At 53.0% G+C, this 21,623-nt stretch overlaps 1 protein-coding gene across 8 annotated transcripts in view; it reads right to left on the reverse strand.

Moving 5' to 3' along the window:
- Sox13 (SRY-box transcription factor 13) overlaps positions 1–17,622 on the reverse strand; it is a 43,369-nt gene extending 25,747 nt beyond the window's left edge. For 2 of the 8 annotated variants that reach the window (XM_047520505.1, XM_047520504.1), the window contains exon 1: positions 3,323–3,702. In XM_047520505.1, coding sequence (XP_047376461.1) covers positions 3,323–3,435 — 113 coding nt within the window. In that variant the 5' untranslated portion in view covers positions 3,436–3,702. Of the gene's footprint in view, positions 1–3,322; positions 3,703–17,032 lie in introns of those variants that run through there. The other 6 variants (XM_047520500.1, XM_047520498.1, XM_047520499.1 and 3 more) reach the window with 6 other exon arrangements.
- Between the last annotated feature and the right edge of the window lie 4,001 nt (positions 17,623–21,623).

The following is a 21,623-nucleotide window of genomic DNA, read 5'->3' on the forward strand; positions in this document are numbered from 1 at the left end:
TCACAGGGACAGCCAGCAGGCAAGGCCTCTCCCTGCCTCCAGCTGGTCTGTCACCATGGTCACAGGGAGGGCAGCCCCACACACCCTTGCCGCCTTCACTTCCTGCCAGGCTCTTGCAGGCGGCCACCCGAACACTGAGTCCAAAGGTTAGTTAAAAGCTGTTTATTATTATGAATTATTGAAATTCAGAACCCAGTAGTGGGTTTTGTGAATGTGGTGGTTTCCCGCCTCAAGGCGGTCCCAACTCCACGAATTCCATTGGTTTTATAAAAACTGGCTCTCCTCGGTGAGGACAGCCCCCTTAGTTTAGGATGCACAGAAAAGGCAGTGTGTTCTGAGTCAGACTGTCATTTCTGTCACACCTGGCTACACTCTGCCTGTAGCTGGCTCATGAAGAGTCACTTCTCCTTTCTGTGCTGCACCATGGGACCAGCATGGCAGGGTCCACACCCTAGCCCATCTCCATTCGGCAACTCTGCCCTTCAAGGCTCTGGAACACTTGGGACAGCAGCTCTCACCCTGGTTTCTTCTAGGAAAGCAGTCACTCCAATAGCAGAGTATAGCCACAGTCACAAACCACAGCCACAAACCCCTGGATAAGCCCCCTATGTGCTGGACATGGTTCTAGGCGATTTTTTTTTTTTCTTTTGGTACTGGGAATTGAACCCAGGGGTGCTTTACCACTGAACTAGTTCCCCAGTCCTTTTTATTTTATTTATGTACTTTTTTGGTTACAGGAATTGAAGCCAGGAGCACTTAACCACTGAACCACATCCCCAGTCCTTTTTATCTTGAGACAGGGTTTCATTAAGTGCTTAGGGTCTTGCTAAATTGCTGAGGCTGGCCTTGAACTTGCAGTCCTCCTGCCTCAGCCTCCTGAGCTGCTGGGATTACAGGTGTGCACCACTGCACCCAGCTCTAGGGCGGCTTTACATAAGCCTTTTTAGGTACTCACACAAGGGCACTGCTATCGATGGCATTTGTCAGTAAGGAAGCTGAACCACCAAGAAGCTTAGTAACTTGGCCAGGATCACACAGTGCATCTGCTTGTTGCAACGGAGGGGACATTGGGAAGTTGAGGGAGGGGTCCTAGATGATGGTGTCTGTCCCCAGCATGCTCTGGAGAGCCCCTTTTCCCCAGGATCCTACAGAGGCCATGCTCCTGACACCAGGGAGTCACTGCCTCCCACATCCCATGCCCATTACAGGACAAGCCTCAACATGGAATGGCCCTGGACTTCATGGAACCTCTTCATCCTCGTGAGGCAGGTATTATTCTTTTTTTCTTTTTTTTTTTTGTGGCGCTGGGGATCAAACCCAGGGCCTTGTGCTTGCAAGGCAAGCACTCTACCGACTGAGCTATCTCCCCAGCACCAGGTATTATTCTTTACTTACTTCGTAGGAGAAAAAAATAGGCTATAAGAAAGTGCTGAGCCAGGCATGGTAGCACACGCCTGTAGTCCCAGTGCTTTGGGAGGCTGAGGGAGGAGGATCACAAATGCAAGACTAGCCTCAGCAACTTGGCAAGACCTTGTCTCAAAATAAATAAATAAAAAGGGCTGGGGATGTAGCTCAGTGGTAGAGTGCCTCTGAGTTCAATCCCCAGTCAAAAAAAAAAAAAAAAAAAAAAAAAAAGGCTCTGGTATTTGCCAGAAATCACACAGCTCAGAAGCAACAGAATCAGGATCTAAACTTCAGTCTGACTGCCTCATCCATGTCTCCCCACCCAAGGTCACCTAAAGGTAGGGAAAAGGGCTTTGTTCTCCATTAGGCAGAGTAGGGACTCCCTGAGGACAGGCCTGGTCCCCTCCCCCAGGGCTTTTTACACATTGGGCTTGGTAAAGCTCACCAGGTTCTCATTCATTTAAAAATACACTAACCCACTGCCTTTTAAAATGACATCTAGAGATCAATTATGAACAATGCAAGTTTGCCCATTCATCAGGAAATGACAAGTTGGATTTCCCAGGAAAAGTGTCCACATTCACTGAGCCCCAGTGGGACCAAAGCTGTGGGCAGCATGGGTCAGGGCAGACAGGAAAAAGCAGCAAGTCTCTCAGGGCCACCGGCCTCAGCCCCACACCCTGTATCCCCCTAGCCCCGGCGGGGAAGGGGCGTCTGTCTCAGTTACCAGGCAGTTCAGCAAGACTCGAAGGCAATAAAATGCCTTTGAATGGAAAAGAACAGAGTACTGATGGAATTTTTCATGGACAATGAGAGATGCTTCAGCCTGAATGAATGAGCCACCCATTCTGAAAGTTCTCTGGTTCCCCATTGTCAACAAAGTCCCAGCTCTGTGGCCTGTGTCCAAGGTTCCCGCTAGGCTGGGTGGTCTCCGCCTAACTGCAGTATAAACTAATGGGATGCCTGCCCATCCCAGCAGGGCTCCCTCAGCCTGGATCTTAGCCACTGTTGTTCCTTACAACACCTGGCCCAAGGTGTCCTACAAACACGGTCATCTTAGCAGAACACAGAGGTTGGTGATGGAATCCTGAGTCCTGTTCAATACGCACTCATGAGTGGAATCTCAGCATCCATCCCTTCATGAAGTCCTGGCTAGCCTTGAGCTAGCTGAGGAGTATGTCAACCCAGAGAAGAGAGGGTAAGTAACCAACCCACCAACCCACCAACCCGACTCAGGGTGATGTGGCCATGGGGGGACACACCTCACGGCTGGAAACCAGGCCCAGGCTCTTACTGCCTAACACCCCTCTTCCCGACCACCCAACACACATTCTCTGCAGTGGTCTTCCCAGAGTCCCACCAGAGCTTCTTATTCATATCGTGAACCTGCCCATCGACAACCACCCAATGGAACCAAGCTTGGAGATTGGCTGGAATTCAAGAAACCACCATCTGGGTGGCTCACTGGAAAAGCAGTCTCTGGCCGGTCATGGTGGCACCCGCTTGTAATCCCAGCAACTCGGGAAGCTGAGACAGGAGAATCTCAAGTTCAAGGCCTCAGTCTCAGCAACTTAGCAAGGTCCTAAGCAACTTAGTGAGATCATGTCTCAAAATAAAATTTATTTTAAAAAGGGTTGTGGATGTGGCTCAGTGGTAAAGCACCCCAGGCTCAAGCCCCAGGACCAAAAAATGAAATATAAATAAATAATGAATATAAACAGCCTCTGCTCCCTCCAGAGGCCCAGGGGATCAGGCACCACCATCTGTGACCCTGGAAGGTTCTCTCCATCAGCGTGGCCTACCATGGCGTTCCCCTATGGGGGATGCTCTCGAAGAGTGATGTAGCTACTCGTAGTCAAGGACAAACAGCTAGGAGAAGGATGAGGGGGAAGCAAGAGGAAGAAGGAGGCTGACTTACGTGAGAGATGAATGGAGGTAGGGGACTTGCCTCCAGGAACGGAGACCAGCCATGAGCCCTGGGTAGCATGGAGGCCAGCTCGAAGGAAGGGGTGCTGGTCCTGCCCTCTCCATTCTCTTCCGGGACCCCCACACGACAACCTGCGCACACAGCCCAGGCGCCCACAGAGCTCTATCTACCGCCCCAATCTTGCAGCCACCACGTGAAATTCCACCAGCTCAGCACATTTGCAAGAAGGGGGTTGTTCTGCCTGTGCACCGTCCTCTCCACAGGGGTGGCCATCTTGCCTGCTCCCTCTCTTCCTGGGTCCTAACACACCAGCTCTCCTGTTCCTTGAAGGGTCTTCCCTGCTGCTTGAGAAGCTCTGTGACTCTGTTCTGAGAGTCACCGCTCCGAACCTGTTTCACAGAGAAATGAGAAACCCTAGGCCAGGGTTTGGGGGCATGAGTGTGGGAGGACAGCCTGCTCCCCTGCGCTCCCGGCCGCCTCCCAGGCCATGCAGAAGGCGCCTCCTCACACAGGGCTGGGCTCACACTGGCCCCGTATTAAACTGTCCCCTCGCACAGGCCAAGACACCATATCGTCAATCATAAAACTGTTGATCCATTTCTCCTTCCTGTCCAGCCTCTTGCCATGTCCCCCAAGCATCTTCCCCCAGCACTGGAGAACAGAATGTGCTTGGCTGGAGACCCGGATGTAATAAATTGCTAATAACAGACTCTCGATCTGGAAAACAAAATAATCGGCCTCTTCCTTTCTGTTCCTCTCATCCTCAACACAAGATCCTACAAGCTGGGGAGAGAAAGAAAGGCCTCTTCAGGCCACTGTCACTGGAAGTAAGTCAACTCCTCCCACCCTAGGACCCCCTCAGGCCCACTCCCCTGCCCAAACCCCCTTTCACAGATACAAGCCTGGCCCAACCTGTCTGGTATGCCTTTGTGCCCCCACCTTCTATCTCTAATTTTGCTTCATCCTCACATTTATTGAGCACCTACTGAGTGCCAAGCACGTGGACACCTGTTCCCTAATGCAGGCTGCTAGGATGAGGTAGGGAGGCCTGTGCTCCTGCTAAGGAACAGCAGTGGAGGGCCAGCCTTTCATGCTAACCCCAGGGAGCCCAGATCCCACAGATGACGGGGACAACCCCAAGATGACTCTCTGTTCCCAGTGCCCTGCCCTCCCTATAAGAGAGGTCACAAGGGGAAAACAGGACAGGGGGGAAAAGGCACAGACGAGAGCAAACAGATGGAAGCAGCCATCTTTGGAAAGAACAACAGGAAAAGACAAATCTGAATGTGCCCAGGGACAGATTAAAATTGTGTTTGGTGTGTTGGCTATACGCAAATTGCATGTAAATAGGGACCAGGTCTCTGGAAAAATCCCCTCTCTCTGACTTGTGCAGTTTCCAGGGTACCTGTGAGGCCATCTGACCACCTGGCCAGGTGAACCTAGAATAGTGTCCCCAGGGCTGACTCCCAGTGTTCCCCTTCACACAAACCCCTCTCCTTGGCCTCAGTTCACCTCGTGGCCACCTGAGAAAAGGCCACAGGGTGGAAGGGGAAGTGGGGCTCTGTCCACACCAGGTACAGGGGCAAGTAAGAGAGGCAAGGAGGATGGAGGCCTCTGCCAGGTACAACATCCTTCTGGATCTTGTCTCGGGCTGGGCTCCCTGTGGCTGTCGGGCGATCCAAGGGACTCCAGACATTCCCGACGCTCCGGGCCCTTCCCATCATCAGTTTTTCAAAACCAATGGCAAGACGCCAGGGCAGGAGGCCAGGAGACAGCAAGATGTCGGAGCAGGTTGTCAGTTTTTTGCACAGGGTCAGACACACCATATGGACCCGCCTCGTCCCTGCAGATGCACAGCCAGGGGGCACTAGGGAAACCCTGCCACCTAAGCAAAGTCACCTCTCTGAACAGCGACTTTCTCATATGCACAATGTGGGGAACAGAGGCTGGCCACCCCTCCTAAGTCGGAACGTTTGCTGGTTTCCCCTGAGTAAGACTCACAGGAGCGCACCGTGAGGGCAGGGCACAGCATAGGGACGGGAAGGTGGCAGTGTCCAGCTCCACATCTGGACTTTGAGACTGCCAGGGAGGATGATGACAGCCAGCCCAGCAGTCTCCTTTTCTCTCAGAAGGGGTCAAAATGTCCTTCTCAAGTTGCAAAGGGGTGAAGTTAAATTCCAGGAGGTTAAGTCATGGGCCTGAGGGCACAGGGAAGGGGCATGCATCACACGTGTCACAGCAGAAGCTACACTGAGACCTCAGTGTCCCCGGGGGCTCTCAAACACCAGTCAGTCATGGGGGAGAGGCCAGAGGGCTCTGGGGGCTTCTCCCCACAGGGAAAAGCAGGACAGGTGCCCTGCTGCCTGAGCAGCACCCAGGCACCACAAAGAGGGTCCTGCACCCAGTGCTGTCCCACTTCAGGGTTGGGCTCCCTCTGCTTCATCCAGCCGGGCCTGGCTGGGGACCCTGGAAGGCGAGCACCAACCCCTTGGTACAAGTCAGGGGTCCTGGGCCTCCACCTGACCCATCTACCCAGGTGAAGGGCAGCCCGGCCTATCACCACTAGAAAACCATGGGAAGAAGGACACAGACCGCGACCCCTTGTTATAGAGATAGAGACTGAGGCTCAGAGAGGTTCAACACACGCACACCATCTGCTGTGCTCCTTTCCTCTCGTCCTCAGGGAGGAGAGACCATCGCTCCCGTGTTTTGGATAAGGAAAGTGAAGCTCAAAGAAAGCAGATAAACAGTATCAAGACTCAAAATCCAGAAGCTTCGTATCTAGAGCTTTCTAATATCTCATGATGTTTTCACTACACCATCCTGACTCTCTATGAACTGAAGAATATTCCAGAAGGAGTGGGGATGATTTGGGCGGTGGGGTATGAAGGAGAAAGATGCTGAGGGGCAGCCACACTGGCATCTCCCACGCTGTACAGGTTCCTCACAGCCCAGGCCACCTCAACTGTCACCTGCACAAAACTGCAGGTCAGGCACAGACATGCACTTTCCCACCTCGGGGCTCTGGCTCCCGGGGTGCCTTTGCCCAGAAGGCCCTTCCCACGTTCCTGAAGAGCAAACTCCTCCGCCTCACTCAAAACCCAGCCCCAATGTCCCCCCTCCTTCACATCCCCTTCCGTAACAATCCTAGAAGGGTGGATTATTCATTCCTCAGGGAATTCTAGAGACCTTGGGCACCACTGGCCTTGAGTACTTGACTGGACTGCACTTATTTGTTCCCTTGTCTGCCTCTCAGGCTCTGGCTAGATTTAAACCCCTAATACTCTCTCAGGGACAGGAACGGTACGGGCATCTCAGATACAGCCCCTATTATATGCCACACTTGCTTTACATCTCCACAGATCCCAGCATTACCACAGCTCCATGAGCATGAGGCGGGTACTCCTGTTATCACCTCCATTTTAGAGTTGAGGAAACAGACTCTGAGAAGTTAAGTAACCATACCCAAGACCACACAGGCAGCCTGGCTCCAGAAGCCGCCTGTCTGCTGCTACTGCATCATTCTCCATTGCCTCCCAGTCCCTAGCACAGGGCCTGGCACGGGTGAAGATCTGTTTATAAACAGGTCAAGAGGAAGATGTTGCCAAGTCCCAGGCCCAAATCCCACATGGAACCCCCACTTCTATCACTCCCCACGGCGCGTCTTCCTTCTCAAAAGCTCCAGGTGCTCTTCCCATCTCCTCGATGCCCCAGCAAGGCAGAGTGATCTGGTTCTCTTCCCGGTGGGGAAACTGAGACCCATGGAGGCCTCGGGCCAGCAGATTTGTTCAGAGATAGGCCTCCTGTCTCCGCACCTCTGCCTCAAGCAAGAACAAACAAACACCAAGAGGCAGGGGATCTGCACCACAGCACCCTGGCTGACCTGGTCACTGGGCTGGGGCGGAGCCTGAGGGGAGGGAGGAGAGGGGGCTGCTCCCTGGGCCAGGCAGGGGAGGAGGAGACAAGAGGCCCTTTGTGTCTGTGAGCTCCTGGGACACCTGTTCTCCCCTCCTGCCTGCCCGTGGCCTCGCTTCCCAGCGAGCCTGTGTGCGGCCTTGTTTATCCTGCAGCCCTGGCAGCCAGGCCGCCTGCACCCAGCGTGGGGCTCCGCAGCCCCTGCCAGCACCTGCCCGGCCCTGGCAGCCCCGGAGGCTGCTGGCCAAGCACAATCACCCTGCTGTTGACACAGTTGTTGATTTTCAGGAGGGTAGGGAGAGACGGGAGGAGAGGAGAGAAGCAGCGAAGGCATTTCACGCCTGTCTGGCTAATTTGCAGTTGGCCCTGTGAGTGTGTGCATGTGCACGCGCACACACACCTTGGAGATGCTCGGGTTCCAATGCCCGGGTAGCCCAAGCCCCACCGGAACCACAGGCAGCCGCACCCCAGCGCCCCACAGGGGAGCGCACACCAAAACTCAGGTTCTGGGGCCAGCCACCCAGCTCCTAGACAGACAAGGCCCCTGCGTGCCAGGGGCTCTGGCTACCTGTCTTTAAATGCCCACCACTCACTCTGTGCCCCAGTCAAGATGTGCCCAGGTCCTTGGTAAGGGGCAGGACCATTTGATATGCCCTGGGAGACCCAGATGGGGCCCATGGGAGGAAGATGCAGAGGGATCTGCCCTTATACCCTTCTCTTGCCAAGTTATCTTCTAGGTTAACAGGGAGTCTTCCCTAACTGCCCAAGTCTGGATTGAGTGGCCTCCTGGATGCTCCTGAAGCACCCTGCACCTCCCTGCCTCACATGTCAGTCATTATTGTATTGGTTACTCACTTCTCTTTACCTTTCTCAAAGTTGGGAAAGGGCCATGCAGGTCTCGTGGTCTTCTGGCCCCCGCTTGGTGGGCACAGGCCCCAGGCCAGCACTCCTGCATATCTGCTGAGTGGACAGAAGAAGGAAGGGAGCAGCCCCTGCAGGGAGCCACCCTGCCTCCCCCATCCCCTAGGTTCCCATTGTAAAATCACCTTTTCAATTAATAAGGCCCTGCAGGTAGCAGGTAGGTAGCTGGTTAGCAATACTGGTTAAAAGGTTCTGGAACTGCCTGTTAATTACCACCAGTCCATGCACCCAGACTGGTCAAATCTGACTGGCTGGTTTCTCCTTAGAGATCAAACAGCAGGGATCCCCTGCAGGCCAAGGGACAGGGGAGTTTTGATGGTGGGAGAGGAAGGGAGGGATACAAAGACCCCCTGGGTTGAGGGGCAGCAAAAGGATCTGGGGAGGGCTGTCAGCTGATGCAGGAGCCTCCCTCTTGAGCTCGTAACCCAGTTCAGGTGGCTCACACTTCTACTTGAGGTCAATGAGACAGACAACCCTGACTCAACAGAGAGCGACCATCCAGCTCCACAGACCCTCTCTCACCTGCCAAACACACTCAAACAAGCCCCCAATTTTGATCCCCTGAGCCCCACATCAATCAGTGCCCAGAAAAAGGTAGCACAGCCAAAATCACCCCCCAATGGAGGTGCCATCTTGAGGAATCTGGATCTAAGGTCCAGCAAACCTGGTAGAAGAGAAGGGGAACTGACATGAAAACCGTGGTGGATCCCTGGAGCTTCCTCTGAGCCAGTCCCAACACGGCCATCATGCCCAGTTGTACAGGCAGAGACTGTACCTGCACAACCCGAAGAGCCCCATCACTCGTGACAACAATTCTCTAGCAGATGGCAGTCAAGTTCATCCCTTGCCTCCCTCAGAAACCAGAGAGAAAGCCCTCCTGCCACCTACCTCTACCCAAGGCAAGGTTTGACCCGGGGCCCCTTCCTGTTCTCTGACCCTGTTTCCTGATCTACTCCCTGGGAGTTCACTGGCCAGGGCACCTGTTAGTGGAGGCCGAGAGCCCTCCACTCCAACTGAGAAGAGTGGCCTCCCCGCCTGCCAGGGAACCCCCCTTGGCCCCCTGCCTGGCTCTTTCTCACCCCTCCTCTCTCCCTCCAGCCCCTCACCCTGGCCTGGGTGAGGCAGTGAGTCATGCTGAGGTACCAAGACCCTGCTGAAGGCAAAGGGAGGGCAGGAGGGTGAGTAGGGGATTGAAATCCCAATCTGCTTGGGGCGCCCGGAGCTCTGGAGGACTGAAGCTCAAGGAGAAGTGGGGAGAGCGGGACCCCTTCTGCCTCTCCTCTACTAGGGCCTCTGTTCTGGGGTTTCCTTTTCCTCCCAGTCATTTCTCGTTCCTTCCTGACATGTTCTAAGGTCTCCCAGGACCCCTCAGAGGACCTGCTGCCAGGCTCCCCAGGGGCCCGGTGAACCCGAGGAGGACCTCCAAAGCACAGGCCCCACTTGCCCGTGTGTGTACGCATGCGCACACACACGGCCCCTCCCAGCCCTGCCAGCCAGAGAAGTGGCTCCGTCCTGCTTTCAACACCAGCGATCCACATGCCCCTCACTGCACCTGTGCTGAGAGCCCCGGCCCACCTGCTCCCAGGCGCCCTCCCCACTGACCTTTTACTCCCCTTCCCTCCAACCCTACCCCACCCTTCAGGGACCAGGCCCAGAACCAAAGCCTCAACAGGGCCGAGCGGGCAGTGGCTGTCCAGGCAGGGTGCAGAGAGCTTCACGCCCCAGAGATAACCGGCCCCTGCCCTGCAGAGGGTTGTGTCCTGCCTGTTAGGCCAAGAGAGCTCATTCTTTTGAGTCCTTATGAGGCAGCTCCAGCCAAGACTTCCCTCCCAGACTGCCTCTCCCATGTACCAGGGCCTACACTGGAGGCCTCAGGAGCCCCACGTCCCCTAACCAGGGCCCATCAGGAATTCCAGGGGCCTGTGCCTGTCTTTTTGTTACCCCTCCTACCTGGGACCCTCTTCTGCTGCCCTAGTATTGATTAAACCCTGATTCCTCTTGGTCTTTCATGGAAACACAGATTTCTGTTTCACTGGCTATTTTAAGATATATTTTAAATCCTTTTCATTCTGATAACAAAAGTCACACACACTGATGTGTTTGTTTCTAGCAACTATAGAAATAAGAAAATAAATATAAGCCACAAGTTTTAAGAAGAAGTCAACAAAGCTGTCCTGGGTGGGCCACAGTGGCTACTGGATCCGGCTGCTCTGCCTGCAGAGTCCCTGGTCTCAACTCCCCACCTGCCCTAGCCAGGAATTACAAGGAAATCCCCTGCACTGGCTGCTCCTGCAAATGGCCAGGCCGGGACCCCGCTGGCACCCACCTCTGCCCCAGCTTGGCATGGGACCTGGGTGGCATTCCTCGCCCCCCCCCCTTCAAAGGGGGATGGGAAGGGGCGGGAGCAAGCCCACTGGAACTCGTTCCCACCCCATCCTGTTCCACAGGCTCACTGCACATTCCATTCTGAGTCAAGCAGGAGGCGGGGACTGGGGGAGGTAAGGCAGAGGGAGGAGACAGTCTGGCCTCCTCTGGGGCGGATCCCCCAGGGAGCTCCAGGCCTGGCAGGGATTACAGACCAAAGCAACAGGGGGAAGGGCGCCAGGAGAGCCGCTGCCCAGAGGTGGCCCCTTCTCCTTTCTCCTCTCGAGCCAAAGCACTGAAATCCTACCTTGGACATGTCCCCAGAAGACATGGGGGCACAACGTGGGGGGTAACACTAATACCCTTCCCCCCAACCCTGCCCCAACCCCATGGACAGCTTATGGGGCTTCGTGCCAAGGCCATTTAAATGCTAAGGCCATTGCTGCGGGGAGCATGGGGTGGGGGAGGAGTCTGAATGCTGTTCCTATCAAGGGAACTGAATTCCAGATTTGATGGCTTCCCTGTGTCAGGCTTTCCAGAGACCAAAAGGGCCTGGGTAGTTGAATGCTCTTTAGGAAAGAAGGTAGCAGTTGGTGGGGATAGTGTCCCTACTTCTTCCTTCCTCTCCCTTCTGTCCCATACACGCCCCTCCCCAAGGCTGGAATCCTCACATTTGAGGACAAATCTCAGCTCCTTTGGAACATCCCATGTGCACACTTGGAGCTCAGAGATGCCAGGCCCACACAGCACATCCAGGGCCCTGCCAAGTCCTGGACCAGAACCAAGAATATACCTGGAATCCCAGGAAGTGTCTGGGAGGTTCTATGCCATGAACCATGAGGAATGGATGGACCCCTTTCTCTAGGGGACTAGGAAGGCTTTGGAGCTCTGGTCTCTTTGGGCCAGGTCCCTGGGTATGTAACAGGCACCCTCAGGAGGAACTGCCACATCTGGGCTGCTCAGGAAAGCATACGCATTTTAAAATTTTATTTGTTTATTTATTTATTTTAAAACTGAGGATTGGACCCAGGGGTGCTCTACCACTGAACTACATCCCCAGTCCTTTTAATTCTTTATTTTCCCTCTTTTTTTTTTTTTTTTTTTTTTTTTTTTTTTGCGGTGCTGGGGATTGAACCCAGGGCCTTGTGCTTGCAAGGCAAGCACTCTACCAACTGAGCTATGTCCCCAGCCCCTTAATTCTTTATTTTGAGACAGGGTCTTACTAAGTTATTTAAGGCCTCACTAAATTGCTGAGGCTGGCCTTGAACTTGCAATACTCCTGCCTCAGCCTCCCGGTTGCTGGAATTACAGGATTCCAGGTGTGAAGCCCCACCCTGGCCCAAGTATAAGCATTTTAAAGGAAACATAGTGACCCCATCAGAGAAACTGGCAGAGGTTGGAGCAGCCTTGCTGAGCTGGCCTGTAGTAAATCTCCTAACCAAGACTTCCCAAGGCTAAAGAAGAGAAAGTCAAGACAGAGTGTCACCAGGCCAGAACCAGCATCCACAACATGCCCTCCAGCATGGGGTAGGGAGATAACGGGAGATGCAGAAGCCATCCTCCATGAATTCTGGTTCCCCATCTGGTAACAAGCATTTGACAGCCACCCTGGCTAATGTATCCGGGTTCTGGAAAGGGACTAGCCAAGGGTGAGGGCTGCTGCGAGTTCAGGCAGGAGCAGCCCTCTTAAGCAAACAGTGAGCACAAAAATAACTCCCATTCAAAGCACGATTTACTGTGCAGGCTGGCCTTCCCAGCACAGAGCTCTTTTCAAACACAGTTTCACCCCTGAATGTGCTGGGGGAGGGGGCACCCTAGTCCAGCTGCCTCTGAATCCACTTTTTCCGGTGGTGTCAGCTTCCTGGAGGCTTACCCAGGGAACTGCCCAATGAAAGGCCATCTTGAGGCACCCCCAGAGGAGAATACCTTATAGACAGGCATAGTCACCCCTCCAGGGGAAGAACACCTAGGTCCCTTGAAGGAAGAGGCCAGCTCAGCAGCAGCCTTTATCATCCACGGCGCACAGCTGCCACGAGCTTCTCAAGAGCTCTAAGAGGAGGTATTCTCAACTGCTGTTGTCCCATCTCACAGATAGAAAAATAGGTTTGGAAGTGATAAATGACAAATGTCTCTCCTGGCTGTAAGTCCTTCTCACTATATACACATTTCTCTGAATCTGCTAATTATCAAAGTAGCAAAATGTCCAGGTTGGGACTCTTCCCATCATGAGGAATGATGGGGATATGATGGCAGATGGAACCCAAGGTTGGGAGTCACTCGTCACTCTTACTGATCCTGACACTCCTCATCACAAAGTCAGAGTTCAGGTGGGAAGCCCTCTGTAGGCAAGGGCGTAATACATTTATGAAAACTGTCAGCAAGACCTGTGGGCTCTACTTAGGTGGACCTGGGTCTCCCATTGGTCTACCCTAATCCAAAGAACCCTCCCCGTCTCAGTTCTCAAGCAGCCTGTCTACCCACCACCAATTCCATTCTCACTCCCCTTCAGGCCAAAGCCATCTCTCCTTTTCACATTTTTTCTTTCACTTATAAAAGTAATTTATGACCGTTGTAGAAGACTGGAAAAACCAAAAGAAGATTAAAAAAGGAAATAAAAATTATCCATGTCCAATGTCCCAAGTTAACCTCTGTAAACATCTGATGCATGTGTCCGGTCTTCTGTTTGTGTGCATGATGGACATGGGTATACAGATCATTATATCTTTACAAAATTGATACTTACACAGCTTGTATCCTGTTTTTTTTTCCCCCTCTTCTTTTTATACGCACTTTTTACTATCACTTTCCAGGTGATAAGTTGTTCTTTGTTAACTATCCTTTTTGGTTTTTTGGTAAAGTTTATACATGCATATGGTATAAATTCAGAAAGGACAAAAGGGCCTACAGGAAAAACAAAATCTTTCTTCCCTTAACCACCACTTCTCTCCCCTGGGGCAATTACGATTACTGCCTCTTGTGTTCCAAATAATCTTTAAAAATCATAAATCAAGACTTTCACCCTCCTCTTTCTAATGGCTTCCCATTGCTCTGGTAATAAAAGACAGGCTTCTAAACCATCCTACCAGGTGAGAAGGGACCAAGTCTAGCTCTGATCCACAGCCACATAGCTGTTGCTCTTCTCTGACTGCAGGGGGTTTTCCTTTGCTGGTCCCTCACCCTGGAATCCCCTTCTTCCTGTCTTTGTGCAGCTGGCTCCTCCTAAATCTTCGGGTCTGTGTGGGGCTGTCCTCTCCCCAGGGAGGACAATCCAGGGTCACCTGCCACCTGCCTCCACCCTGTGTCCCATCTTTCATATCACATATCATGAACCACTACTATCATGGTCCCCCCAGCTCCCTTTAGAAAGAAGTCTCTCTGGCAGGACTTGGTGGCACATGCCTATAATCTCAGTGACTCTAGAGGCTGAGGCAGGAGGATATTAAGTTCAAGGCCAGCCTCAGCAAGACTTAGCAAGACTCCTCACAAAATAGAAAAAAAAAAAAAAAAAAAAAAAAAAGAGCTAAGAATGTAGTCCCATTTTAAAGCACCCCTGGGTTCAATCCCCAGTACCAAACACCCCCCCAAAAAAAGAAAGAAGACTCTCTGAAGGCAGGCATGCTACCTGTCTTGCTCCCCTGTTACCCACTGCCTGGCACATGGGCTGGTACTTGACTGTCACATTCCTTTAGCAAGTTTCTGTTAAAGAATGAAACAGAGTGTCTTCAATGTGGGGTCTCATCCAAGAAAGCTACCACCTGCAGGGTCTCCAAGCACCCAGAATTGACTCTCTGGCCATCCTCCCCCATGCCTGGGGCAGGATAATAGGGTAAGAGAAAGCAAGACAGGGGCCTGTCCCAGGCAGCCTGTCGCCCTCCCTCTGGCTCTCCCACCCTTATTTGTGCTTGCAGCAGTCACAATCTGACAAGGAGCTTATGCCTAACCCAAACCCAGAAAATCCTCCAACTATTAGTGGAAAGGTAGAGGTGGCTCGTTTGTCCCTCACTAACCTAAATCGCATTCCCAGTGTGTCCTGGCAGCTGGTCCATTCCAGGCTCCCAAGTGAGTCCCAGCAGCAGGAAATGCAGACGCCACCCAGGGAGCACGGCTCCTCCAGGGACAGCCAGGTCCGTCCCACCTGACTCTTCCCCTGCGCTCCTGACACCTGGGCTCCTCTCTCTGGAAATTCACACAGCCCCAGAGACACAAATGCACATCCAATCCTGAGCCAGCAGCCCTGGCCAAGAATGCCCAGGGGACGACCTCTTGGAGACACTTCCTTCCTGGGGCCCAATTTCCATGGAAAGAATACTGCGGCGGGACCCTGTCTGATTTTTTAAAATCAGTGCAGATGAAATGCTGTTGCTTCACAATGAAAATTGTGAAGTAAGGGAGGAAAAACGAAAAGAAAAAACAAAACAAAACAAAACAAAAACTCAAGAAAATGGAACTAGATGAGGAGTAGGAATGATAAGTTTGACCTGAAGAGCCAGAATCAGAAATGGGGAACAGGAGTTCAGTGAACAACTATTAAATTGATTAAGTGGGCTCAATCCCAGAGTGCTCTTCTGGGCTCTGCGCAGGTTCACTGAATGATGGCACAGGTTAGGGTACAGCTCAGTGGTAGAGCATTGCCTAACAAGCACCAGGCCTTGGGTCCCATTCCTAGCACCACCAAAAAAAGAAAGAAATTCATAATAATAATGTAGTAAAAGTCAATCTTTGCAGTGCTGGAAATGGAACCCAGGATCTCTGGCATGCTAGGCAAGTACCCTCCCATTTACCAGGTAGGAGGCGCTTAGCTTTTTCATTCTCAAGAGCACACAACGAGATAGGTACTGTTCATATCAGCCCCATTTTAAAGATGAGGGAACTGAGGCATAGGGGTTGGGTAAACTGCCCAAAGTCATACCACTGGTGGTAGCATTGGGTCTAACTCCAGCTGCCTGGAGCTTAATCACTAGGCTACACTTGGTTCTCGGTGGTCCAAGGAAGTGGGCCCCTACCGTCCTGGAGTTCATGCCCTCCACACCGGTGTCCTTCAAAGGGATCACTATATGCCAGATTCAAAGCTGGGAGCGCAATTCTGCCTGTTTTCATAAGAGAGAGTCCAGAAAAGTTAAGGAACTCGCTGCGCCCCGATGGGGAACTAGGACTCAACTGTGCTGAATCCCAGCATCTGGCTAGGCACTTCCTAAACGAGCACAGTGGAAACTGGGTCTGTGGAAACCCCGCCCAGAGCAGCAGCAGCATCTTCTCTGGCTGTCTTTGGCCAGACCCCTTCACCAGCGCCAGCGCCAAGGCGCTCGGCCCGGAAATTCCCACAGAGTTAAAGCAAACTTCCCAGGAAAACTCCCCGGCTTCCTCCAAGCCCCTGTCACGGAGGCGGCTGCCAAGAGCGCCAGAAGAGTCCTTGCAGCTGCTGTGGGCCCTTCAGGGCGGGAGCCGCCGCACCAGCGTTCGGGGTCCTCCCGGAAAGGTCCAAGGCTGAAGTTCAAAATTCACTTCCCGCCCAGGCCGGACTCGCGGCCCCGCCCGAGACTCTCTGGCAACCCCGGCTCATCGAACCTCCGCAGCCCCGGTTAAGTAATGGGGCACCTCCGGCCGGAACACCCAGGCGGACAGCGGGGCGATCCCACGGACTATCCCAGCGCATCTGGGAACTCGAAACAACACGAGCAAGCGCGCGCACACACGCGCGTGCACACACCACACACACACACACACACACACACACACACACACACGTGAGTGTGTGTTTACGTACAGAACGCGCGGGGTGGGAAAACAATGGCGAGCCGCTGGGACTGAGCGACCACCGCCTCCGCATCTCCTTATCCCTAGGCACAATTTGCTTCTGCGGTGAATGAGGGTGAAAGGACCCCCTCCAACATCCTGGGTGGGAGGTCGGGGTGGGAAGAAGAGGCTGGGATGGGGTGGGGGTGGAACGCGAGCAGCGCGAGCAGAAAACAAACAGGAGGCGGCGCCCGGCTGGTCCTCTCAGGAACGAACCTGGAACGGTGGGCAGGGGTGCGCGGCTGCCCGCACCCCGGCACCTCACACATTCAGGCCGGAGAGCTCTGCGCCTTGTCGCTGGCCCCCGAGCCCCACGCGGGGCGCGCACACATCGCCTCGGCTTCCCGCTGGGAAATCCTTAAACTGGGCGCATAGTCGGGCTGGCGAAAAAGACCAAGCGCCCGGCGGCTCGGCTAGCAGCCGGCGTGGGGCTGGGGGCGCGGGGGAGGACCGGAGCTCGGCTCGCGTGGTGCACACACATACACATAGCCGCCCACGGCCATTTCAGGCTGCCACTCCTCTCCTCAAGAACCCGGCTCTGCCGGCGTTGTTCAGGGTCCGTGAGGGTCCGGTTCTCCTCGAAAAACTTTGCAAAGGATGGAAACTCAGAGGGAAGAGGATCGGCGTGTGCCCAGAAACGAGGGGGCGCGAGTGTCAAACTTCGCAGGGCTGGGGAGAGGGGCACCAAGGCGCGCGGGGCGCACTTACTACTCAGTCAGGCGCTGGGCTCGGGGCTCGGGGCTCCGCGCTCCTGCTCCTCCTCCGTGCGATCCTCGCGGCTGGTAGCCTGGGCTTCCCGCTCACATGCCCCGGCGACGCAGCGGGCGGGCCGAGCTGGGGCGGCGGGGCTGGGAGGCGGCACGCCCCCCGCCGGCCGCGGAGGAGTCGCTCTGGACCCGCGGTCACCCGGGGTCCGCGCCCCACGAGGGGCCACCGTCCCGGGAGGCGAGGTCGGTTCCGGCCGGGCGGCGCCCTTCGCCAAGCCAGGCCGCTCTCTGCACTCTGCCCTCTGCCCTCGGCTTGCGGCCGTCTCGCTGTCTTCCGCGGTCCTGCTCCCGGACTCGCCCGGACGCGCGCCGGCCGGCCCTCCCGCCCTGCGGGCTCTGCGGCTCCGCGCCTCGGTTAGCCTCCGAGGTTGAGCGCTGCGCCCCGGCCTCAGACCCCGGCTGATCGCTCCTGGGCCGGGGTTCCAGACCCGCGCTCACAGTTCAGTTCCGAGCCCGGACTGGAGCAGGGCGCTCGCTGCTCGCAGCTGCGAGGCGACTCGACAGCCTCGCAGGAGAAAGAGGGAGGGAGACCGTGAGCCGGCAGGGGGAGGAGGGGGAGGGAGGGAGGGTGGGGAGATGTAGAAGGAGGGAGGGACAGAGAATTTCCTCCTCCTCCCTGCAGCCGGGTCCATCCAGGCATCAACAGCTGGAAACCTCTGTTGGGAAGAGGACTAAGGTTCTCCGCCGCGGGGTGGGTGGAGATGAAGTGAAAGGGTGGAGAGAGTAGAAAAAAGAAAGTGGATCCTGTCCACTCCATCTGCCCAGCTATGAGGGTTCCTACAGAAAATCTTCCCTTGGAGCAAGATGTAAGAAGTTATCTATCCACTCAATCTCCGAATCCCTTCAATAGATCGGATTTGGAATTTTAAAAAACTCATTTGAGAACCTTCCTTAAGAACCTGATCTCACTTGCAGCTATACAGCTTTCTTAATGTCTCTGAGGTCTCCCTAGTACTGTCCTTTGCAGTCTCTTAAACAAGTCCTTTATTTTCTCCTGCCCGACTTTTTTTTTTCAATTTTTTTTTGGGGGGGAGTGGGGGGGAGCAGGATTCTCTTTTTTCAGAGTATTTACTAAATGTCTACCATATGCCTGGTCCATTAGATGCTGGGAACACCAGGATGAATGAGACATTGTCTACCCTACCTGGATTAACATTTTATTCATTTTTTATTTGGTACAAGAGATTGAACCTGGGGTCCTGCTACCACTGAGCTACATTCCCAGCCCTTTTTATATTTTTATTTTGAGACAGGGTCTTGCTGAGTTGCTCAGGATGACTTTGAACTTGGAATCCTCCTGCCTCCACCTGACCAGTAAATTTGATTACAGGTGAGCATCACGTGTCCAGATGCTGGATTCCCATGTTATGAATAAAGGAGTGAACGCACAACTCTAGTGAGTGGAACGTGCTCAGACAGGGCAAGCTTATGGGGCAGGAGGCCCACCAAGGGCACTAGGATGTAAGGACTGGCATCAGGCTTCTTGGGGAGGCTTCATCTGAACTGGTCTTGGAGGGACCATTGAAGTAGGACAGGCTAAAGGAGCAGCAGTTAGGAAACTGCAAATAACCCTGTGTGTGCGCAATGCGGTGGCTGGTCCTCAGCAGGTAATGGTCAGTGAGGCCATTCCTAAGGCCTAAGGCCTTCTAAGGACTTGGATTTCATCATTCCCTCAATGAAAGCAAATGAAAGAAAAAGAAAAAAACAGAGACAGACCTCAACACATCAGTGATGCTTTATTAAGCAGCGGAGGGGCACTTTTTCAAGAGGAAAATGGCACCTGGTTACAACAGGGGCCTGAGTTTTAGAGGGTTGAGTGAGGCTGAGTTATGGCAGGGAACAGTCAGGGGAACAGTTGTAGATACGGGAAATTGTGAAAGTCCAGAGCCCATTGTTCTTCTTTTCTCCCTGGGGCCCATTGTTTTCCTGTTCTCTCTGGGGGTTGTGATTTTCCATATCTTTCACCCACCACCTTCCCTGGCTAACTCCTTTTACTCACCTTTTGGGTCTCAGCCTGGATATCAACTCTTCCAGGAGCCTTTCTCGATGGCCATATCTGGGCGAGCACCCCATCCATGGGCTCTGGAAACCCCCCAATTGCAGATAGCATGGTAATCACCCACATCTGTCTTCCCTACTAGACTGTAAGCTCCACAGGACAGGGATATATCTCTGGTTCTTTATTAGATTAATCTGTGTGCCTAACCAGGACTCTGCAAAGAGCAGGTCCTTCATAAACAGCTTGTTGATCGGGTGGCGGATTGAAGGGAATGGGGAGCCTTTCAGGGATTCTAAGCAAGGCCTCTGACAAGATGGGTCTAGCTGGAAACAGAGAGAGAGGCCAGTGACCAGCGTAAAAATGATGCAGGCCTGAGTTAAGCTAGGGATGGGGGATGCGAAGGAGTAAACAGGGAGGGAAAGGATGTGGGAGAAGTCACCTCTCACTCTTGAGGGTCTGATGAACAGATGAAACCATTTCAGAAACTCATGAAAAAGTTTCCCAAGTTCCATGAATCCTTTCCTCTTCCCAGATAACACACCTGCGATTTCCATCTGCTGGTGTTTTTCTCTAGCCTCTGTTCAGCTCCAGTGGGGCAGCTTCATCGTATTTCCCCCTTCCTAGCTGTCCTTCCACGGCAGGTTGAGATGGGAGAACCAGGAGGTGAGAGGTGGACCTGCCTTTCCTCATCCACTCTATCTCATTGGTATCAGCCCTCCTCGGTCACTGCCACCAAATTTAGACATTTAGGGTCTGCCTTAGGCACAGTATTATTTTCCTATAAAATATCTATTTGCACCTTGCCCCAAATCTGTGAAGTTGGTGTCATTATGTTCTTTTAGAGGTGAGCAAAATGATGCTCAAGGTCATAGATAGTAAATGGAAGGAATAAGTTATCTGACTGAGAATTCTAGATCATTCTATACTTTCCAGGAGTACCCATGATATTTATACCATTTAACCCAATCAGCCACTCCCTCCTTGGTTGGCGACGTGATTCCACACACTCCTGAGTTCCCCTTGACCTTACAGGCTGCTCTTTCTCAGCTTCCTTTGCTTATGTTCCTTCTTCACCCTCGTCTCCAGGTGGTCACTCCTATGGGCCATCTCCTCCACCCCATTTCCCTCCCTCCCTCTTTTCTCTCCTAAGGTGAAGTTTTATCTACTTCCATAGCCCACTTTTTGACTTAACTCTCCAAGACAGTTCACCACCCTTGAGGCTCACATGCCCAAACACATGCTTGACATTTCTCCTGAAGGGTCTCACAGACTTCCTGAACTTTTGTTTAAAACTTTTGTTTAAAACCACCATTATCCTGGAGCCTGTTTTTATCGTCCGCCATCGTCCCTTCTCAGTAAATGGTACACCCTTCTTTTGTGGCTCAACACAAAAACCTGACAGTCATCCTTGATTCCTCTTTCCCATCTAGTCAAGTTAGTGAATGCCATTGGTCTTTCTCCAAAAACATATCCCAGTCCCTCCACTTCTGTGTCTTCACTATCCCCACCTTTGTCAGACTCATCAATACTCAGCTTCACTACCACAGCCTCACTAGTTTTGAAAGTTGAGACTACCTGCAGTCACACCATAAAACTAAGGCCATCTACATTCCAGAAAGTTCTTGCCCAGGAAGATAACACTGCAAACCAGTATATAACTGTCCTTATTTGCTTCAGGAACTTACTGAAAATCAATTTATCTGAAGAAACTCCCCCCTTCTCTGGACAATAGTTTGCTTAACTGGGCAAACCACTAGTTTTTGTTTGTTTGTTTTGGTTTTGGTTTTTGTAGTGCTGGAAATTGAACCAGGACCTCATGCATGCTAGGCAAGCACTCTACCACTCAGCTACATCCCCAGCCCAAACTGCCAGTTCATCCAAAACTGTTTATTTTTCAGGACCCTCCCTTCAATGCATTCTCCAGTCCTATGTGGTTATATCACACATTTTTCTCAGTCCCAATCAGATCCCCATATGGAAAGATCTGCCTTCAGACTTCAATCCCTGCTAGGTGTGGTGATGTATGCCTGTAATCCCCGAGGCTCAGGAGGCTAAGGCAGGAAGATCATGAGTTCAAAACCAGCCTCAGCAACTTCATGAGGCCCTCAGTAACTTAGTGAGATCCTGTCTCAAATAAAAAGGGCTGGGGATGTGGCTCAGTGGTTAAGTGCCCTTGGGTTCGATCCCTGGTACAAAACAAAAAAACAAAAGAAAGAAAGAAAGAAAAGACTTCAGTCCCTATAAATATCTCCCTAAAAATATCTCTTCACCTGGAAGGCACTTGCCAAGCCCTGCTCTTCCCAGACGGGCTCCCTTCCATCCCCTGGTCTCAAGTCCCTGCTTTCATCTCCTGCTTCCCTCCATCTAAATCACCCTCCACCCCTTCCCACTTCTCTTCTCTTTCCCAGCCTGCCCCCCTCCCCCCATTTGCTTCCTTTATAGCACTTACCACAATTGGTACTTGTTTAATCTCTTTCCTGTTTTCCTGGACTTTCTCTGCTCCCCTTTGGACTATAGGCTTTGTGAGAGAGGA

Source organism: Sciurus carolinensis, chromosome 12 (genome assembly GCF_902686445.1).
Source record: "Sciurus carolinensis chromosome 12, mSciCar1.2, whole genome shotgun sequence".
NCBI classification, from domain to species: domain Eukaryota; kingdom Metazoa; phylum Chordata; class Mammalia; order Rodentia; family Sciuridae; genus Sciurus; species Sciurus carolinensis.